General features: G+C 41.7%; 1 protein-coding gene across 4 annotated transcripts in view; it reads left to right on the top strand.

The window, feature by feature from the left end:
- The window catches only part of shisal1b (shisa like 1b), a 53,871-nt gene that overhangs the window by 22,579 nt on the left and 15,397 nt on the right, over positions 1 to 15,895 (top strand). For 3 of the 4 annotated variants that reach the window (XM_008432778.3, XM_008432777.3, XM_008432780.3), the window contains 3 exons: positions 3,584 to 3,797; positions 7,522 to 7,735; positions 12,002 to 12,305. In XM_008432778.3, the coding sequence (XP_008431000.1) occupies positions 3,731 to 3,797; positions 7,522 to 7,735; positions 12,002 to 12,305 (585 nt within the window). In that variant the 5' untranslated portion in view covers positions 3,584 to 3,730. Of the gene's footprint in view, positions 1 to 3,583; positions 3,798 to 7,521; positions 7,736 to 12,001; positions 12,306 to 15,895 lie in introns of those variants that run through there. The other variant, XM_008432783.3, reaches the window with a different exon arrangement.

The raw sequence follows: 15,895 nt of genomic DNA, 5'->3' as shown, positions 1-15,895 counted from the left end.
GCACTCCCGGACAAAAGCAACCAATCAGAGCCAGGAGGGAGGTCTTGGCATTGTCAATCACCCTCATGTATGTGCTGCTGAATGTGCTAATGGATGAGAAGCGACTTACTGTTACAGGAAAACTGCTTATCCGCCATCATTGGTGGCCATGCTGACTAGCCTTAGCATTCATGGCAGGCTCTGGTGTGGGAAACCTGCAGCAGAGTAGCAAAGAGCAAGAGGTAGGGTGTGAGCAGCAGGTGCACAAGCATGATTGACAGCTCAAAGGTAGTCTTCCTGATTTGTTGTTTCTGACCAAACTGTGTATTTCTGCAGATGGCAATAGGAGCTCGATTTGTTTACAGATTATCTGTCTCATGTCATACTGTCATGTCACAGTGACAGTTTTAACAAATGAAAAAAAAAAAAAACTTTTTTTAAAGTTGCATACTGCAACTGTAAGAACAAAACCCTGCTTTTTGGAGATCAGAAATGTATCAAATACCGTCTCACATCTGTTTGCTTTCTTCTTCTTCTTTGATAGCATCTCAGTAACGCTCCCTCTAGCTTGCTTTGCGGATTACATATGGAGCAATATCTGATCGCAAACCAGTTTTTATCAAGCTCAAAACTGGTTCCAAACAGCTGATTCCTCCATGCATCTCTAGCCTCGCGCATTTAAAGCAAAACGCTTCTCGGCCCAGATATAAGCATTTGTAGATAATTGACATTTCCCCCAAATTACGGCAATTAATTGGATTTATAGCTGTCGAGCTAAGGGTGCTTTTAAAGGATCTCAGAAGTACTTATGCTGTGAAGGTCTGCTGGACCCAACTAATGCAACTTTGCCCAAACCGCCTGCAGCCAGGAGGATTTCAGCTGTGGCAGCCAAGTTGTGCTGAAGTGTGAATAGTGTGAAAATTGCCATGAGCCTCTTCTGAACTCAAGTTGTTGGGGAAGAAAAAAAGAATCTATGCTTGCAGTGTGCTTTTCAAATAACTGAAAAAAGATCATAGGTATTTTCTGTGTGTTTTCCAGTTGACTGTAAAAACAATAAACAAATAAATAAATAAAATGACATCAAGAAAGTAAAAATAACGGACAAAAATCTTCATTATTTCCACATGTCGTGTAAAAGTCTTTGCCTAAACCAGTTGTCTTTACAGTCCTTGAACGACCTTGATTAACACTTCACATACTTTGGCTGGTATTTTTACTTGTTTTCAGTCCAGTACCTGAATATTTGTAAAAAAAAAAAAAAAAAAATGGATGAGTTTCTTAAGTACCTTCAGTCTGATTTATGAAGCAGATTTATCCACATTAGAGATCTGCTCTGAGGCAGATATTATCTGTGCTTTATTACACTGCCGAACATCTCATACGGTGCTCTTAAAAAGTATTGAAATACTTGCAGGTGCTGAATCCGGCCAAAGTACTTATTGATTGCGCTGCTTATTGACTGTATTTTGCACAGAACTTGTTTGTTTTCCTCATCCTTTCGATGATCAGCGATCTGAGCATCACCGCACTTGAAAAGACGACTGCTGCTTCATAAATAATGTAAAATGTTGACTTTGTTCTAACTTTGTGAACAATGCTCTTTATTTGTAAAACAAAAAAAACAAAAAAAAACTTTCACCGTTCTGATTGCTCCTTCTATCACTAAGATCTTTTAAGTCAAGATCTTCTTCAGATCTTTGAAACTATTTCCCTCGTCTATAAAATATGCAGCAGAGTAACGGCATTCTTCTTTCTGCTATGGGAATAGTAGCAGAAGTGTAAATGTGTGCGCTGTATTATTATCTGCTAGTCTCTTGTCTTTAAATATTTCACATTAAGCACAGGGGACGATTCCCTGATTAGATTTTTTCTTTTTTTTTTTTTAAATGACGTGAAATAGAGCTGCAGTCTTCCCTCTCTGAACATTAAATTCAGACCATACCTTCAATAAAAAATATTCACCAATTTCTCTCCAAATGGATATCCTGCACTCTGGGTTTGAAAGGCGCAAGAAAAAAAAGAAAAACATTAAAGGATGGTGATGCAACAATAAACTGAATATGGGCCTCGATTATTTTTATATATTTATTTTATTTTTTGCACTGGTGGCCTTCTGCGCTGATGTAAGTGGTTTCTTTTCTCCTGGCAGCCTCCATTCCCTTGTCAATAATTCAGTAGTCAACTTTTTTTTTCTTTTTTGCAACGCTCTCTCCTTGAGGGGATGCGAGAGGAGGGATTTCAAATTTCCCCCTACGTGAACTTGCAGCTGTAAAGCGGTGAAAAGTTTAGAGGTCACTTTTGAAGGCACACTTCGGCAAAACAGTGAAATTACTGTCGCATGAATATTTATAGGCGCAGCTCGGATCCATTGTATTTGAGAGCGCGTTTACTCACTCGTTCGTTGACGCAATTGGTAAATTAGCGTCAACGAACTGAAGCTGCGTGCTTTCTTCTTGTGCTCTTGGAGCAACGCGTTTGCAATGGAGCAGGAAGGTGCGCGTCTCAGCAGGTTGCATCAGCGTCTCGTTTATCTTACTTACCATCAGCGGACAGGGAACTGTGACGAAGCTCCGAACGCTAACTGGGAAGGGAAGCGGCGGAACGAGGAGGGTGCATGACCTCCCACAATGCATCATTCATAAGCAGCGTGCTCCTCAGCAGCTTCACGATCCAAACTCTGACGCTGTGCTGAAGGAGCGGATTCCCTGCAATTTATTAAATATTTGATACAAACATCACTTTTTTCTTTTCATCAGAACACTGCACTTTTATTGCGTTACTTGCACAATTTCCATGTTCAAACGAAGTCACGGAATCGCATTAGCTTTGATTTATCTCTTCTCTCTCAGACATAAAAAAAAAAACAGATTAAAGTTTAATTTTAAGACGTATTGCCGACGAAACCGCGAGTAATAAAAAAATATCTCTGACACCTAATCTTCCTTCCTGTTAGTGTTTTGCGGAGAGCAAAATAAGTTGGTCAGCGTTAAATAGTTTTAAATGGAAATCTGCTAAAGAAATAAAAATTAGGACCTACTGAAGTGAATTTCCTAACTGAGGTTTTGAACAAAAACCTTTCTACATTTCATCAGTTTTAACGACGAGCATTAGCATGTTTCATTTTGTGGGCCGTTGACACATATTTTTAAAAACAATACTGTGTGATCAGTTTTATGGCTCTGCTGGGTTCACCGTCCCTCCAAGTGGGGAGAGACGGGGTTGTTGATGTTCCCCAATAATATTTTGGAGGTAGGAGGAATGTGTCATAATGACATCTGGATGGATGTCAGGATACAGATGATTCACTGCGGCAGCCTGCTGAAATATTCCAGCTGTCACTTTGTCGTCTTTGTGTCTGTTCCCGGCTGATCGCTTGAAGTTGCCGATATTTATAAGTCGGACCGAGCAGCGAACACAGAAACCCGGTTTAGCCGCCGTCGAATTTCTTCGTTTCAATTAAGCCATTACTTTGCACGAGATTTTGGACACATTTAGGGAGCCGCTGTCGCCAGCGTTCGCTGCCGGCCCAGTTGAGGTAGGACGTCCAGAAACCCGAATCAAATATCTTAATCTTTTCTCTCCCTGCTTGTCTTGTTCCCATCAGGAGTCCTGTCTCCCAGCAGCAGCAGCCATGTGAGAGGAGCTGTCAGCATGCAGAGGATGCCCACATCCAGCTAAAACAGAGCGGTCCTCCCCCTTCCCCATCCCCCCCAACCTGCTCCCATCCTCCTTCCCACATGAGGACAAGAAGATGACTATCACCAGCCGGCAGTCCTTTAATGTCCTGACGGTCATCTTCCTCCTGCTGTCCACTGCAGGTATGTGAAAGTCAGGATTGTGTCCATCAGCGAGTCTGCCTTTCTCCTTTCTGGCCCCCCTCAAAAGTTTGTCTCATTATAGAGGGGTCGGCAGACACCCGTGTGAGACCTTCGGGGGACGTTCATCCCTGTGCTCTAAAAGACAGATCTCGTTTCAGAAAGAAAAAAAAAAAAGCCTGTAAGGTCGTGACATAAATGCAGAGAAGACAACGAAATGTGCAAACGTTTTGTCAGAAAAAGCTGGGAGATGTTGATTTCTGATGGTCAGGAGAGTCTATGTGAGGACAAAACGTTGTATTTGGTAGGAAAAGCCCAAAAAGGGGCTACGTTTGTTCAACAAGCAACAGAGAACAACATTAAATTGATTTTAAAACATTCATCTGCTGCTGTTTCAGTGTTTTCAACTATATACAAAGTTGATAGAAGTTTATACATCAAAAACTGAATTACCAAAATTTCTAAATGTGTTTGTTCAGATCTCCAAAGTCAGAAGTTGACATACATGTACTGAATGTTTGGCAGCGTTGCCTTTAAATAGTTTGAATTGGCGTTGAACCGTTTGGGTTTTCTTTCACAAACTTCCTCCTGACAGAGCTGGTGGAGCTGAGTCAGGTTAGCAGGCCGCCTCGCTCACAGACGCCTTTTCAGATCCGCCCATAAACTCTTCGTAGGACTGAGATCAGGGCTTTGTGACATTTACACCAAAACGTTGACTTAGCTGTCCACTTTACAACCACTTAGAGATCAATCTTCACCTGAGTTTTAACTTCCTGTCTGTAGATGTTATATCTACAGACAGGTTACAATATTTCTACATACTGTAACCCAGACACATCCACAGGTGTGTCTCCAATCAGCTCAGACGAGTCAGTTAACCTATCAGAAGCTTCCAAAGCCATGACATCATCATCTGTGCTTGTCCCTCCTTGATGATGACATGGCTTGACCTATGTTTGTTCTTCTTGGCTGTAAAATAATTTTTAAACGTTGCAACGAATCAGCGGTTCTTTTTTTCCAGGAGATCTTCAACTTTCCGAATAGAGGAGTTAGTCAATGATGATGAGTGTGCAAGGATAATTTGGAGTCAAAAATGTATCCACATGAAATTCAAAGTAATTAACTGGTGAACTCTGAACATGAATCAGTTTGTTTAAACTCAGGCAGCTAAACCTGCAGTCAGCCATGTTGCTTTCCAGCTCTCTCTTCTCTGTTTTCATAATTGAAAGACAAATTAAGCCATTATTTCACATTCTGAGAAATGAGAAGTTACTTTATTCAATTTCCTCTTCTTTTAAATGAGAGTCGGATAAAATGGATCATTAACTTTAATGCCTCGGAACAAAAGAGGCAAGAAACTTGTAGATGTGAAAGCAGCAATAGATCCAGCAGGATCACCGTGTGAACGCTTTCTGACGTTCAGGGGCTTTTTGTTCCGCTTGCAAAGAGCCGCGATGGTTTTCAGCTTGTAAACAAACTGCGTCGGGGAGAGCCCAGCTGTTAATGGCGTCCTGAATCTCAGGAGGCGTTAATGAAATTAAGCAGGTGTGGGTGTGTGTCACAGTGGCGGCAGCTTCGTGGGGAGCAGCTGGTTTCCAAGAGACCAGATCCGAACGCTACGGTCCACGTCTCGGGCTTCCTCTCAGCCAGCTTCGCTGAATCAAAAGCTCAGCGTAATTTCCCGTCACTTCAACGCGCTTTTTTTTGTCTGTTTCCCTTTGTTCCAGAGATCTGCTGTGATTTAACCTCGCCGCTGTCAAAAGTCGAGCGTGGCGCAGAGAAGGTTGCCGGAGACGCCGAACCTCATTACTTTCTTAGAGGACGACTTTTCAAATACCGATCCGTCTCCGCCTGAGGTTACGGAAAGACTCGTGTCTAAAGTGGACCTCCAAACTAAACCGCAGCAACAATTCGTTCATTACCAGCGCAGGCAGATTTCTAGGCTTTCCCGAGAGAAAGACGAGTTACTTACAGCCGAAGTGACACGAGAGCACGTCACGTCAACAGGCGTCCTTTTATTCACGCTTTGTCTGATGATGATGAGGCACAGAGAGAGAAAGAGAGGGCAACAAATCATATTAGCATATCCACAAACAAGTTGCAACAATACATACAAGACAACGTATTGTTGAACGCTCTCCAACGATACGTTATCTTGGAAAAATATGAATAACTATTTGGCTTTTTTCTCTTTTCTTTTTTTACATATTTCATGGATTTGTACTGAGTTCCCTTTACTCTAATAACAGTAAGGAAAACCCTAGAATTTACTTACTACTTTACTAATTTGAGCAGATGAAGGAGCACAGCGGAGGGAGAGAGAGAGAGGGGTCAGGGAGGAAGTTGTGGAGAAGGTCAAATATTCCAGGCTTCAGGTGTCTCTTCAAACCCAGCAAGTGGCCATTCAGTGACAGATCATGCAAAAAGAGGATTAATCTGGGAAAACTACCAAAAAAAACATCACAATTACACACTATTTTGTGTTGGAATATCAGAGTATCCTGATTAGAAACGTTGATGTTTGTGGTCGTAACATGACAGATCGGGGCGTTGATGCTTTTGCAAGGTTACTTCCTTATTTCCCTGTCAGCCTTTAAAGCTACTTTACGGCCTGCGTTGTTCTGCGTCGACTCCTCTCTGCTCTTTCCTCCTGTTCAAACAAAAGTTGAAGATTATTAAAGAGATGCACACGAAGGCAGCCTCAGCAGTTTTCTTCATGAGTATGCCCCAGTCTTACGGGTAAGAGAGCAAGTGCTTGAGCTCATTAAGTGTGTGAATAAATGTCCTCTGTGCGGTTTTTATACCGCCACGGCGCAGCACAGCTGTCTCACTGCGAGCTGCAATATGTTTTCCTGCACTTATTATTGGTAATAAAAATGAGACGATGCTAAGTAGCTAGTGCTGATTGGTGAGGACAAAAGTGGAAGAGTTGTGGCATGTTTTAATGTCACATTCTTTGTTCTTATGGAGTTGTTCTACTGTCAGATGGAGCTCACGTTGATTTCCCGAGATTTCAATGTCAACAAAAAGGTTATTTCGACTAGCAGAAGCTGCATTATTTTTATTCCTCCCAGTAAACAGCAAGAATGCAGATATTTATCTCGCTCTGACGCTGAAGGAACTTGACGGCACAGTTATATATGAATGCAAATGAGCAAGAATTACCATTTGCTCAGTGCGGTTTTCTTTTACTTTGTAATGATCCTCCTTTTCTAACCTTGTATCTTCAGATTCCACATGAAACAGAGGGAGTTTTTAAAAAAAAACAAAAAAAAACTAATTGTAAGGTTTTGTCCTTCCAGCTTCGACCAGAACACAACCCAGGAATTTGGTGCTAATCATTTCAAATCACGTGAAACAATTACGCGCGCGCGAGGATTGCGTCTGGTTTTGCCAGGCGCTGTTCATATTTGGTTATTTTTGCAAGTTAAACCCCGCTCGCTTCGCGTTCCTCACATTATCAAGACACAGGAGTCTTTCTGTGTCCAGCAGCTTTCAAAGCAAAAAGAACAACATTAGGTATTCAGAGGTCTTCCAGTGCTGCAGCTGCAGGCTGCGAGACCTTTCCTTTAAGAGCAGTATTCCATCAATAAATCTAATAAGGGGGTTTCAGAGCCGGGAGATAAACACAATTTCTGCCTCAAAGGTCGTGAGTTACATTTGCTCTTGAGTGGATGGATCTGAAAACAGCAACAATGACTTGTCGTGTTCTCCTCCGACGCTGCAGCTCTCTCGGCTCATTACCGGGTGTGCGAACCCTACTTCGACCATAAAGGGCGGTACCACTTTGGATTCCACTGCCCGCGCCTCTCAGACAACAAGACCTACATGTTCTGCTGTCACCACAACAACACGGCCTTCAAGTACTGCTGCAACGACACCGAGTTTCAGATGGTCATGCAGGTCAACCTCACCACCACCTCAGACGGTTACGCACACAAGTAAGTACGCATTAAAGCTGCCTCGTTGCCTGTTTCCTTTTAAGGTTTTTTTTTTTTTTAAGATTCATAGGTTTAATCAGGGTGAAATATTACAATAAATGTCTCTTGTCGTTTAAATCGTCCTCGACGCTCTGCAGAAGGAGACATAAAGGGATCTTCACATACTATTGGTGGAAAAACTGGAACTTTTGAAAAGTCACACACCTTTGAAAAAGAAAGGTTGCAAAGAAACCCAACATGAGGGTTGTATTTGCTAACATAGTCTTAGAACAAAGATGAACTGGGTTGATTTAATACCACAGGGTTAGATTATGGCTTTAGAGCAGCATACTGAGCAGACTTGACCCGATATTGTATCAGGTCCTTAGAAAAAATGTAATTTGGATCCAGATTTCCAAATATGCCCATCAGCGTGAACGGGACATTTCTTTATTAAAATAAAGAAAATTATTTGTGTAATTCTTCAAGCGAGACTGTTGGCGTGTTGCAAATTCAAGAGCCCTAGTTTCATAATATACTACCAAAACTAGGTGAGATTGGATATATGCAGATGTGATGTGACTCCGGCACAAACAAAAGCCGAGAACTTCTTACACTCTCAGGATTGCATTATAACTGTTAATCAAGATCATAATTTTTTCAGTCTACAACTATTTTGTAAGTTATTTCAAATTCCTGAATAAATTACATGTTTTCCTTAAGAAGATTGAATCTTTTGTTTTATGTGCTGACAATCGTCTGTACGGATGAGCTGTTGAGATCCCAATTATGTGGGAATACATGTAGTGCATTTGGGAGCTTGGTTTGCTTCTGCCTTGGGCCGGCTGTAATATGGAGCTGAGTTTCCGGTTCTGAAATGTGTTAAAATGTCCAAGATGAACTTAGCTAGTATTAGCTTCTGCTAGCTTCTTGTGTGCAAGATGCAAATAACATTCAGAGAACAAAAGTCATTTTCCGTTGCAAACTAGAATCGCTATGACAACCCAGTGACATCTACATTGTTTCACCTTCTTACGTTTCTTATTTCATGTTAAAGAGATTTAGTGGAGTTTGATCAGGTCGTTGTACAACTCGTTAAAAATGAAGGACGACGAGGAACTTTCTGGTTTCTAATGAAACAAACTGGGTCACCAGATAAAAACGACCCAAATTGCATCCAAGCAACATCAACAGAGCATTTTGGCTAAAAACAAAATATATATCCAGGCTGTTTATTTTGTTTTCTTTTTAGTAAATATGTGTCACGGTCACGTCTCGGGGAAAATACGTGTCAGACCGAGAAATGAAACACTGTTAGGCTATAAATGGATAAATCATGTAGTGACATCATTCGTTCATTTACTTATTCATTCTCCTTGCCTGTTTTATCTTGTTCATGGTCACAGGAGGGGGGTTTGGCTCGTCCCAGCTGTTACTAAACATGGCACACACACACACACACACACACACACACACGCACACACACACGAAACAGTACATCAGTCAATAAAACACTAAATACACTCGCTTTTTTCTTCATTTTCACCAAACTACATAACATTGCAAATGGTTTGTTTATTGATATGAAGTGCATGTAGGAAGAAACCAAACCATGGATATAAACTGGAGGCATAAACAAGAGCTGTTAATAAAAGCGATTAATGGGAAAAAGGTGGTGGTCGTGATTCTTCAGCGACTCTCTGCCTGCAGCCACGTTGGACCAAAAGGTTTCTTTTTTTAAAAGAGGACCGACTTTCTGTTCGCCGTCCCGCTCGTTGACATGGTTCACCTTTTGCTTAAGAAGTTCGTCGACATTGAGCCGCAGCTTAGAGAGGCGTTCAGAAGCATGAAAGTGAAGAGCAGATGCTGAAAGCACGTACCCACGACCCTGCTACTCTGATGCCCTCTGTTATGTTATTTTCTTTCTGTCTAGTTTCTATCAAAATACAGTTGTTGGATGGAAAGGATTAATAGTTAGGTCCGTACTGATGAGCCGTGGTACGATGTACCTGCAGGACGGGCTTTTTCGCTAGCAGGCTGAGGGGATTTCTGCTGCGTGAAGGACAGAAAAACGGTGGCTCTCGTTCTGCGGGAGCTCTCAGCGGGAGGTTTAGGTGGCAAAACCACAGCTTTTTGTACTAATGCCCTCCCAGCATGCAGTGGGTTCACGCTGCCCCTCTTCTCTCCCCCAGCAGGCCGTGGTATTTCAGTTTTAGCATTGGGAAGCCCAGTGAGCAATTCTTTCATCTTGGCTCAAAAGGTGATGAGCCTGCGGGTTTGATATTTACCATTGGCAAAGCTAAAAAAAAAAAAGAAGTGGCCACAACACTGCTCTCTCCTCACACCACATGGTGGAAATGTTATTACAGGTTGGAGGTTTAGCGCTGCAGGTGTTAAACACCAAAGGGCATTTGACCTTTGAAGGAGTCGTCAGGGTAAAAACAGGAGCTGAAAGGAAATGCAAAAAAACATTTACGCCTATTCGACTTTATTAACTTTGAAAGTGGTTACGAATACAACTTTCAAAGTATTATGTGGCGCTCCGACACAAAATAGTGAAGTTGAAACAGTGACAAAAAAAACAAAAAAACTTAATAGTGTGGCATACACATCAGTAGAGATGGACGTTTTTACCCATCCGTCTTTGCAAAAGAGCAAGTTTAGTCAGACTGGACAGTAAGTGTCTATGAATATTTTTCAAGCATCGCCTCAGCTGAATATCAGTGCGGACTTTGAATAGGCCCTTCAAACACAAGGATATGCTTTGATCTGAAAAGCCTTCTGCTTTAGCTTCATTGTGCGTTTGGAGATTTCTTCCTGCTGGAATGTGAACCTCTGCCTTGAACTCAGGCTTTTTTATTTATTTTTTTACAGTCTCTACCTCCTAGGATGAGCCATTCAGCTCTGAGCTAAAGAAAAGCATCCCAACATCTCAATTCCCATTTCATCTGGTCAGAGCTTGTTCTTTACTGTGTCCTTAAACGGATTAAGGTCATACGACGTAAGCTGCTGCAGTTATGGCTTTTTATGACTGTATTCCAACAATGTGTGTGTGTTTTTTTTTTGTTTTTTTTGTTTTTTTGACTCATAAAGATCATAGTGATGGGATGCACAACCAGTTTTCTTGTCAACAGATTCTCTCATCTGAGCTCTGGATATTTGCAGCCCTTCTAGACTGCTGCAAGGCAAACTGGTGGAGTCACATTAAAATGAATGCTGGGGAAAAAAAACAGGCAGGGAAAGTGGAGCTGCTGATAGCTGATGAATTGCATCATCTACCCTTAGAGGGATTTAAGTTCACATATCTAATAACAAGTCGACAATTTCCTCCTAGCAATGAGCGCAATTTCTTCCTGAACACATATAGCGCCGTGCTGTAAACATTTCCCCTCGACGCGTCTCACAAGATTTAATAAGTGTTTGTTTCTAAATCAAAAGTGGGGACCATGCAGGTGAGGTGAGCAATGCATTGTTGCAGATCTGAGAGCAGAGGCAGCAGTCATCTTCTCTAATGCACCTCCGGGGCAGCTCAGCACATCCATCTGAAGCGTTTTCTCCAGATTAATATCTATAGGGCTCTGAGATTTCACAACCTAATAGGATTCACTTGATTTGCCAAATCCAGAAGCGTTTTCACATCACGGTTTATCACGCCGTTAATCAGCGCGGTTACTGTAATTGGATAGCGAGGCAAATAAAATTTGCTTCCCTGCAAATAAATCTCTATTTTCAAGTAATATTGAGTGTCAACTCCTCGTCTGAGTCAAAGTGGGTTTTTTTTCTTCTTATCTTTTCTTTTCATCCATTTGTAGGATATTTGTAGACTAAAGTAGTTCAAATGTGACCCACATAAATCCAGCCGGATCATGCAACGCATGAAGAAAAAAATTAGTAAGAGGCGAAGAGATGTTTATTTTATTTTTTATTGTTTTTGTCAAAGCCAGAATTAAAAAGTCTCTTGTGCCAATTCAATTCTTTGTTCAATTTGTGCAGCTGATTTTAAGAAACTGCAAAGGGAACAGATGGAGGTTTATATTTATTTATCTAACTGTTTTTTTGTTTTTTTCACCAAGGGAGAATTGGATGAACATCTTGGTCCTGCCAAGTGAATAGCGAACGTTCACACCTGGCAGCACCACCGTAGCCTTCGGGATTTGGGAGCTTAGCTTTTAGAATATCAAAATGGAAGCTTTCGGCATGTAAAGACTGTTAATCACCATCTTTTCCCAGATAAAGCCGTGCTGTTGCTCCCCGTCTCTTTCTCTCTCTCTCTCTCTCTTCTGGCAGTAATTACACAGCCCTGGTCGGCGTGTGGATCTACGGCTTCTTCGTCATGGTGCTGCTGGCCCTGGACTTCCTCTACTACTCAGCCATAAACTACGAGCTCTGCCGGATCTACCTGGAGAAGTGGGGTCTGGGCGGCCGCTGGCTGAAGAAGGCCCGGAACCAGTGGCACCGGTCCATGCCCGAGGAGAGCGAGGCCCAGGCCCAGCCCATGGTGCCCAGCAGCCACTACCAACCCAGACACAGCCTCAGAGGAGAGAGCCACAGCCCCACGCTCCTGCCCTACAACACGTCCACCGCATGGTGAGTCTCTCGACACGGCACATGCAAAGGAGCAGGTAGTAGTTCAATGATGTGATTGTGTAGTGCTAGTGAGATGCACTGATACATTTTAGTTGGTTTACAAGCTTAAAAGTTGTACACAGAAGTTGGCTGTTTGCCCCTCTTTCTGGTGATTTTTTTTCTTTCTTCAGATCATCAAACAAATTCAAATTTCGCACAAAGGTTACCTAAAATGTTTTCAAAGGTTTGCTTTATTTCTTAGAGTTAAAAATAAAAGCTGTCCCAACCAACCAGCGTTTGTTTTTTCAAGAGTATTTTCGATGACTATGGAGGAGTTTTTGGTCCACTCTTCTTTGTAGAGCTGTTTTAATTTAGCTGCACCACTACGTGAATAGTGATAAATGGATTACTTAATGGTTTAAGGTCATGCCACAGTATGTGAATCAGACTTCAGGTTTTGACTGGTCCATTTCAGAATCTTTTACCAAGATTCTGAAAAAGCTCTTATTCCCAACCTCATCATCCTGCTTGCATAACCCATCTGACCTGGAGTTTAAGATCGCAAACCGATGTCAATTTGTACGAGTACAAAACCAGAATTCCTGATCAATTATATATATGTTTAAAAAAAAAAAAAGTCAGAGAGCTGAAGTGCTCTGTTGCTTTTTCTCTTTTCAGAAAGCTGTCGTTTATCTTATTGGTCCACAGAATAGTTTGATAATCAAGACTTTTTTGTTTGAGGCGGATTTTTGGGCTCAAAATGTTTTACAACTTGCTTTGTAACCCTTTCCAAATTAACAGATGTTAATGTCTATTTCTTGTGCTCTTGAATGGGTTTAGGTCTGGTCACAATCGCCTTTTAATATCTCTTAACATACTTGTGAGATGGGTTTGTATTATTTTTAGTTTTAGTTTTTTACTGGTCTGGCTTTAAATAGGCCAGACCAGTAACAATTTACCCCCTTGTTAAATTATTTAAGAATGATTTAACAAGGGGGTATTTATTTTTTTATTTATTTCCCCATAACTTAATATTTTAGTTGTACGGGACACTGAAGGAGCGTTTCCGTGGTGATCGGCGATTGATTATTAATGCTGGGAGCAGAGGCAACGTTACAGCGTGTGTGTTAGAGGAGTCGCTGTGTTTGGAGTTGACTGGGATTTTATGGTGTGTCGTCACCATGACTGCATAGGTCACATGTTAAACTGCCTGTAGCGTCTTATAATTTAGCACAATTAGTCCTAATTACTGTAAGAACTCATATTATGCAAGGTTTTTTCAAAGAACTGGTAATGGCTGTGGATAGGAGGGATATGCTGTAGTGATCAGTGTTGCAGTGAGCATGAAGAAGTCTCTGACTGAAGAACAGCCTGATGAAGAGGATGCTCTAGCGCCACAAAAGCTGTTACCGTTAACTAAAAAATCACGCTGGGATTAAAAATGGCAGACTTGGTAAACAGCAGACAGATGATCGATCGAACAATGGCGATCAGTTATTTTTATTTTTTATTGTGCCTAAATTGTGTGTATTGTGTCAAATAGGCTCTTCTAGTCAGGTGCAAAAAATATCAAAATGAAACCATAACAAAATCATTCATCAAGAGCACAGTGAAACACTTCTGTAACCTCTGGCTGCTGAGAAATAATTAGGGCTTTAAAATCTTTCCAACACATCGCCTGCTACTGGGATGTTTTTTTTTTCTCTCCTAGCTTTTACCCCCTCCAAAACAAAAAGAAGAAAAAACATTACAGTGTAGTAGTTTGTCAGAGCAGAACATCTTCATGTTGCTTGGCCTCTTAACCTTCGCAAGGCATCTGGTTAATGTCACCACGCAGTTCACAGCCACAAGATGCTCACCAGTGGGAGCTTTAGAGCGAAGCACGCTCATGTTTTATCCAATAAAACAAGCTATGCAGCCCTTCCGTAATAAACATAATAAATATAGTTGCTATCCTTGGATATTCCTTCTGAGGCCACGTCGTCTCGGTAACAGCAGGCTGAACGCAGCGGAGGTTACGCAACGGTTCAAATATCTGATTTACATGATTTCTGGAAAAATAAAAAGCAATCGATGCACATAAGTTTGCTAATATATGGTTAATATTTGCTGCACGCAGACAGAAAAAAAAATATCCACAGGTGTATTACATAAACCTCTGTGGAGTACAGCACAATGTGATTTGTTCTGCTCTGATAAGCATATTTCCAACATGGATACCGTTGCCATTTGGAAGAGAATGGAGAATGAAGCAGATGCTTGGATACCAGTGAGGTGACTGGCTTCAGAAATGTTGTTTATCCCTGCTTTCAAAAGAACATTTATATATATATATATATATATATATATATATTAATCTTTTCTTTTGTTTGTTTTCTTTGTAGTCTGTGCTTTATTTCAAAAGCTACATGGCGGGGAGGCCACGGGTCTAGCAGCGTAAATAACAGTGTTTTCAGAATACGTCCTGAGAAGTCAACAGGGGCTCCAGCATCCAGCTCAACATTTAGTTGAATTCCTTTTAAAGAGCAAACATGGAGATAAGCAGACGGCTTACAGGCAACAGCAGATAAAAATCTTCCAGGAACACAGATTCCCATCCTTCTGTCCTAATAAATGTCTTCCTGCAGAGCATTTAGCCTCCATGTCTGTGAATGCCTGTTGGTTTGAGTTCATCCAGTGCCTGTTTAAAAAAAAAAAAAAAAAAAGAAGGTCTTAAAAAAAGCTAAATGAAAGTATTCTGGGTCACATAAAAACCGCTTTCTTTTTCTTTCTTTTTTTGTGGTGTTTTCTCTGGAAAACACCATCCTTCATCCTTTCTGTTTATTTTTATTGCACCTGAGAGCAGTCAGGAAGACTCAAGGTGCGTCAGCCCCAGAAGTGAGCGGAGTTGAGACGAAACGAGATGATTTACGACACCCGGAGTGAAACGCAGAGGGCTGGTGCGGGGAGAACTTCTCTTCCTCTCTTGCCAGACACTGTTCAAACTTTGATGATAAAGCTTGCAGAATCGAGGGAGCGCGGCCCGAACAAACATCCGCCTTTTGCGCGGGGCGATTTTTCATCCAGGTCTCCGTCTCGGATGCGGCGCGCCCATATCTCGGTCTCTTCCTCGAGGTAGACGGCGTCTCTTGGGCCGTAATAATTTAATGTTGGCGACGGTTTGACAAATGGCTGGGAGAAGCGGTGTGGACTGCGTTGGACCCGGAGACGGGAGGAGTGGGGATCTGGAGACTGCTCTGCCAGTGGAAACGTGGTTAACTTAGACTCAACAGATCCACAGAGCCTCCTCATTAGACACGAAGTCTGTTCGGGATGATGGGACTCATCAATCCTAGGCTGGCTTAGGCTCCTCTCTACTGCCTGTGTGCCGGCTTTTGGGTGGATTGTGTGAAAGTATTGAAATACAACAGATTAAAGGGGAACCTAATGTAGTTAACCATGTCACCTTGTAAAAGTATTTACACCCTCAGCTGTCACGTTCAGCAATTTTAGCACAGTTTAATTAGCTCACATCTACAATTACAAAGTAGCGTGTAATTATAAAATGGAAGGAAAATGATCAAAATGTTTGGCAAATTGAATCTGAATAGTGTGGTGTGTAATTGTATTTAGCTC

Source organism: Poecilia reticulata, chromosome 6, assembly GCF_904066995.2.
Source record: "Poecilia reticulata chromosome 6, P_reticulata-male-v2, whole genome shotgun sequence".
Classification (NCBI taxonomy): domain Eukaryota; kingdom Metazoa; phylum Chordata; class Actinopteri; order Cyprinodontiformes; family Poeciliidae; genus Poecilia; species Poecilia reticulata.
The sequence above is the reverse complement of the archived record's forward strand: the minus strand, read 5'-3'. Positions and strand labels throughout refer to the sequence as shown.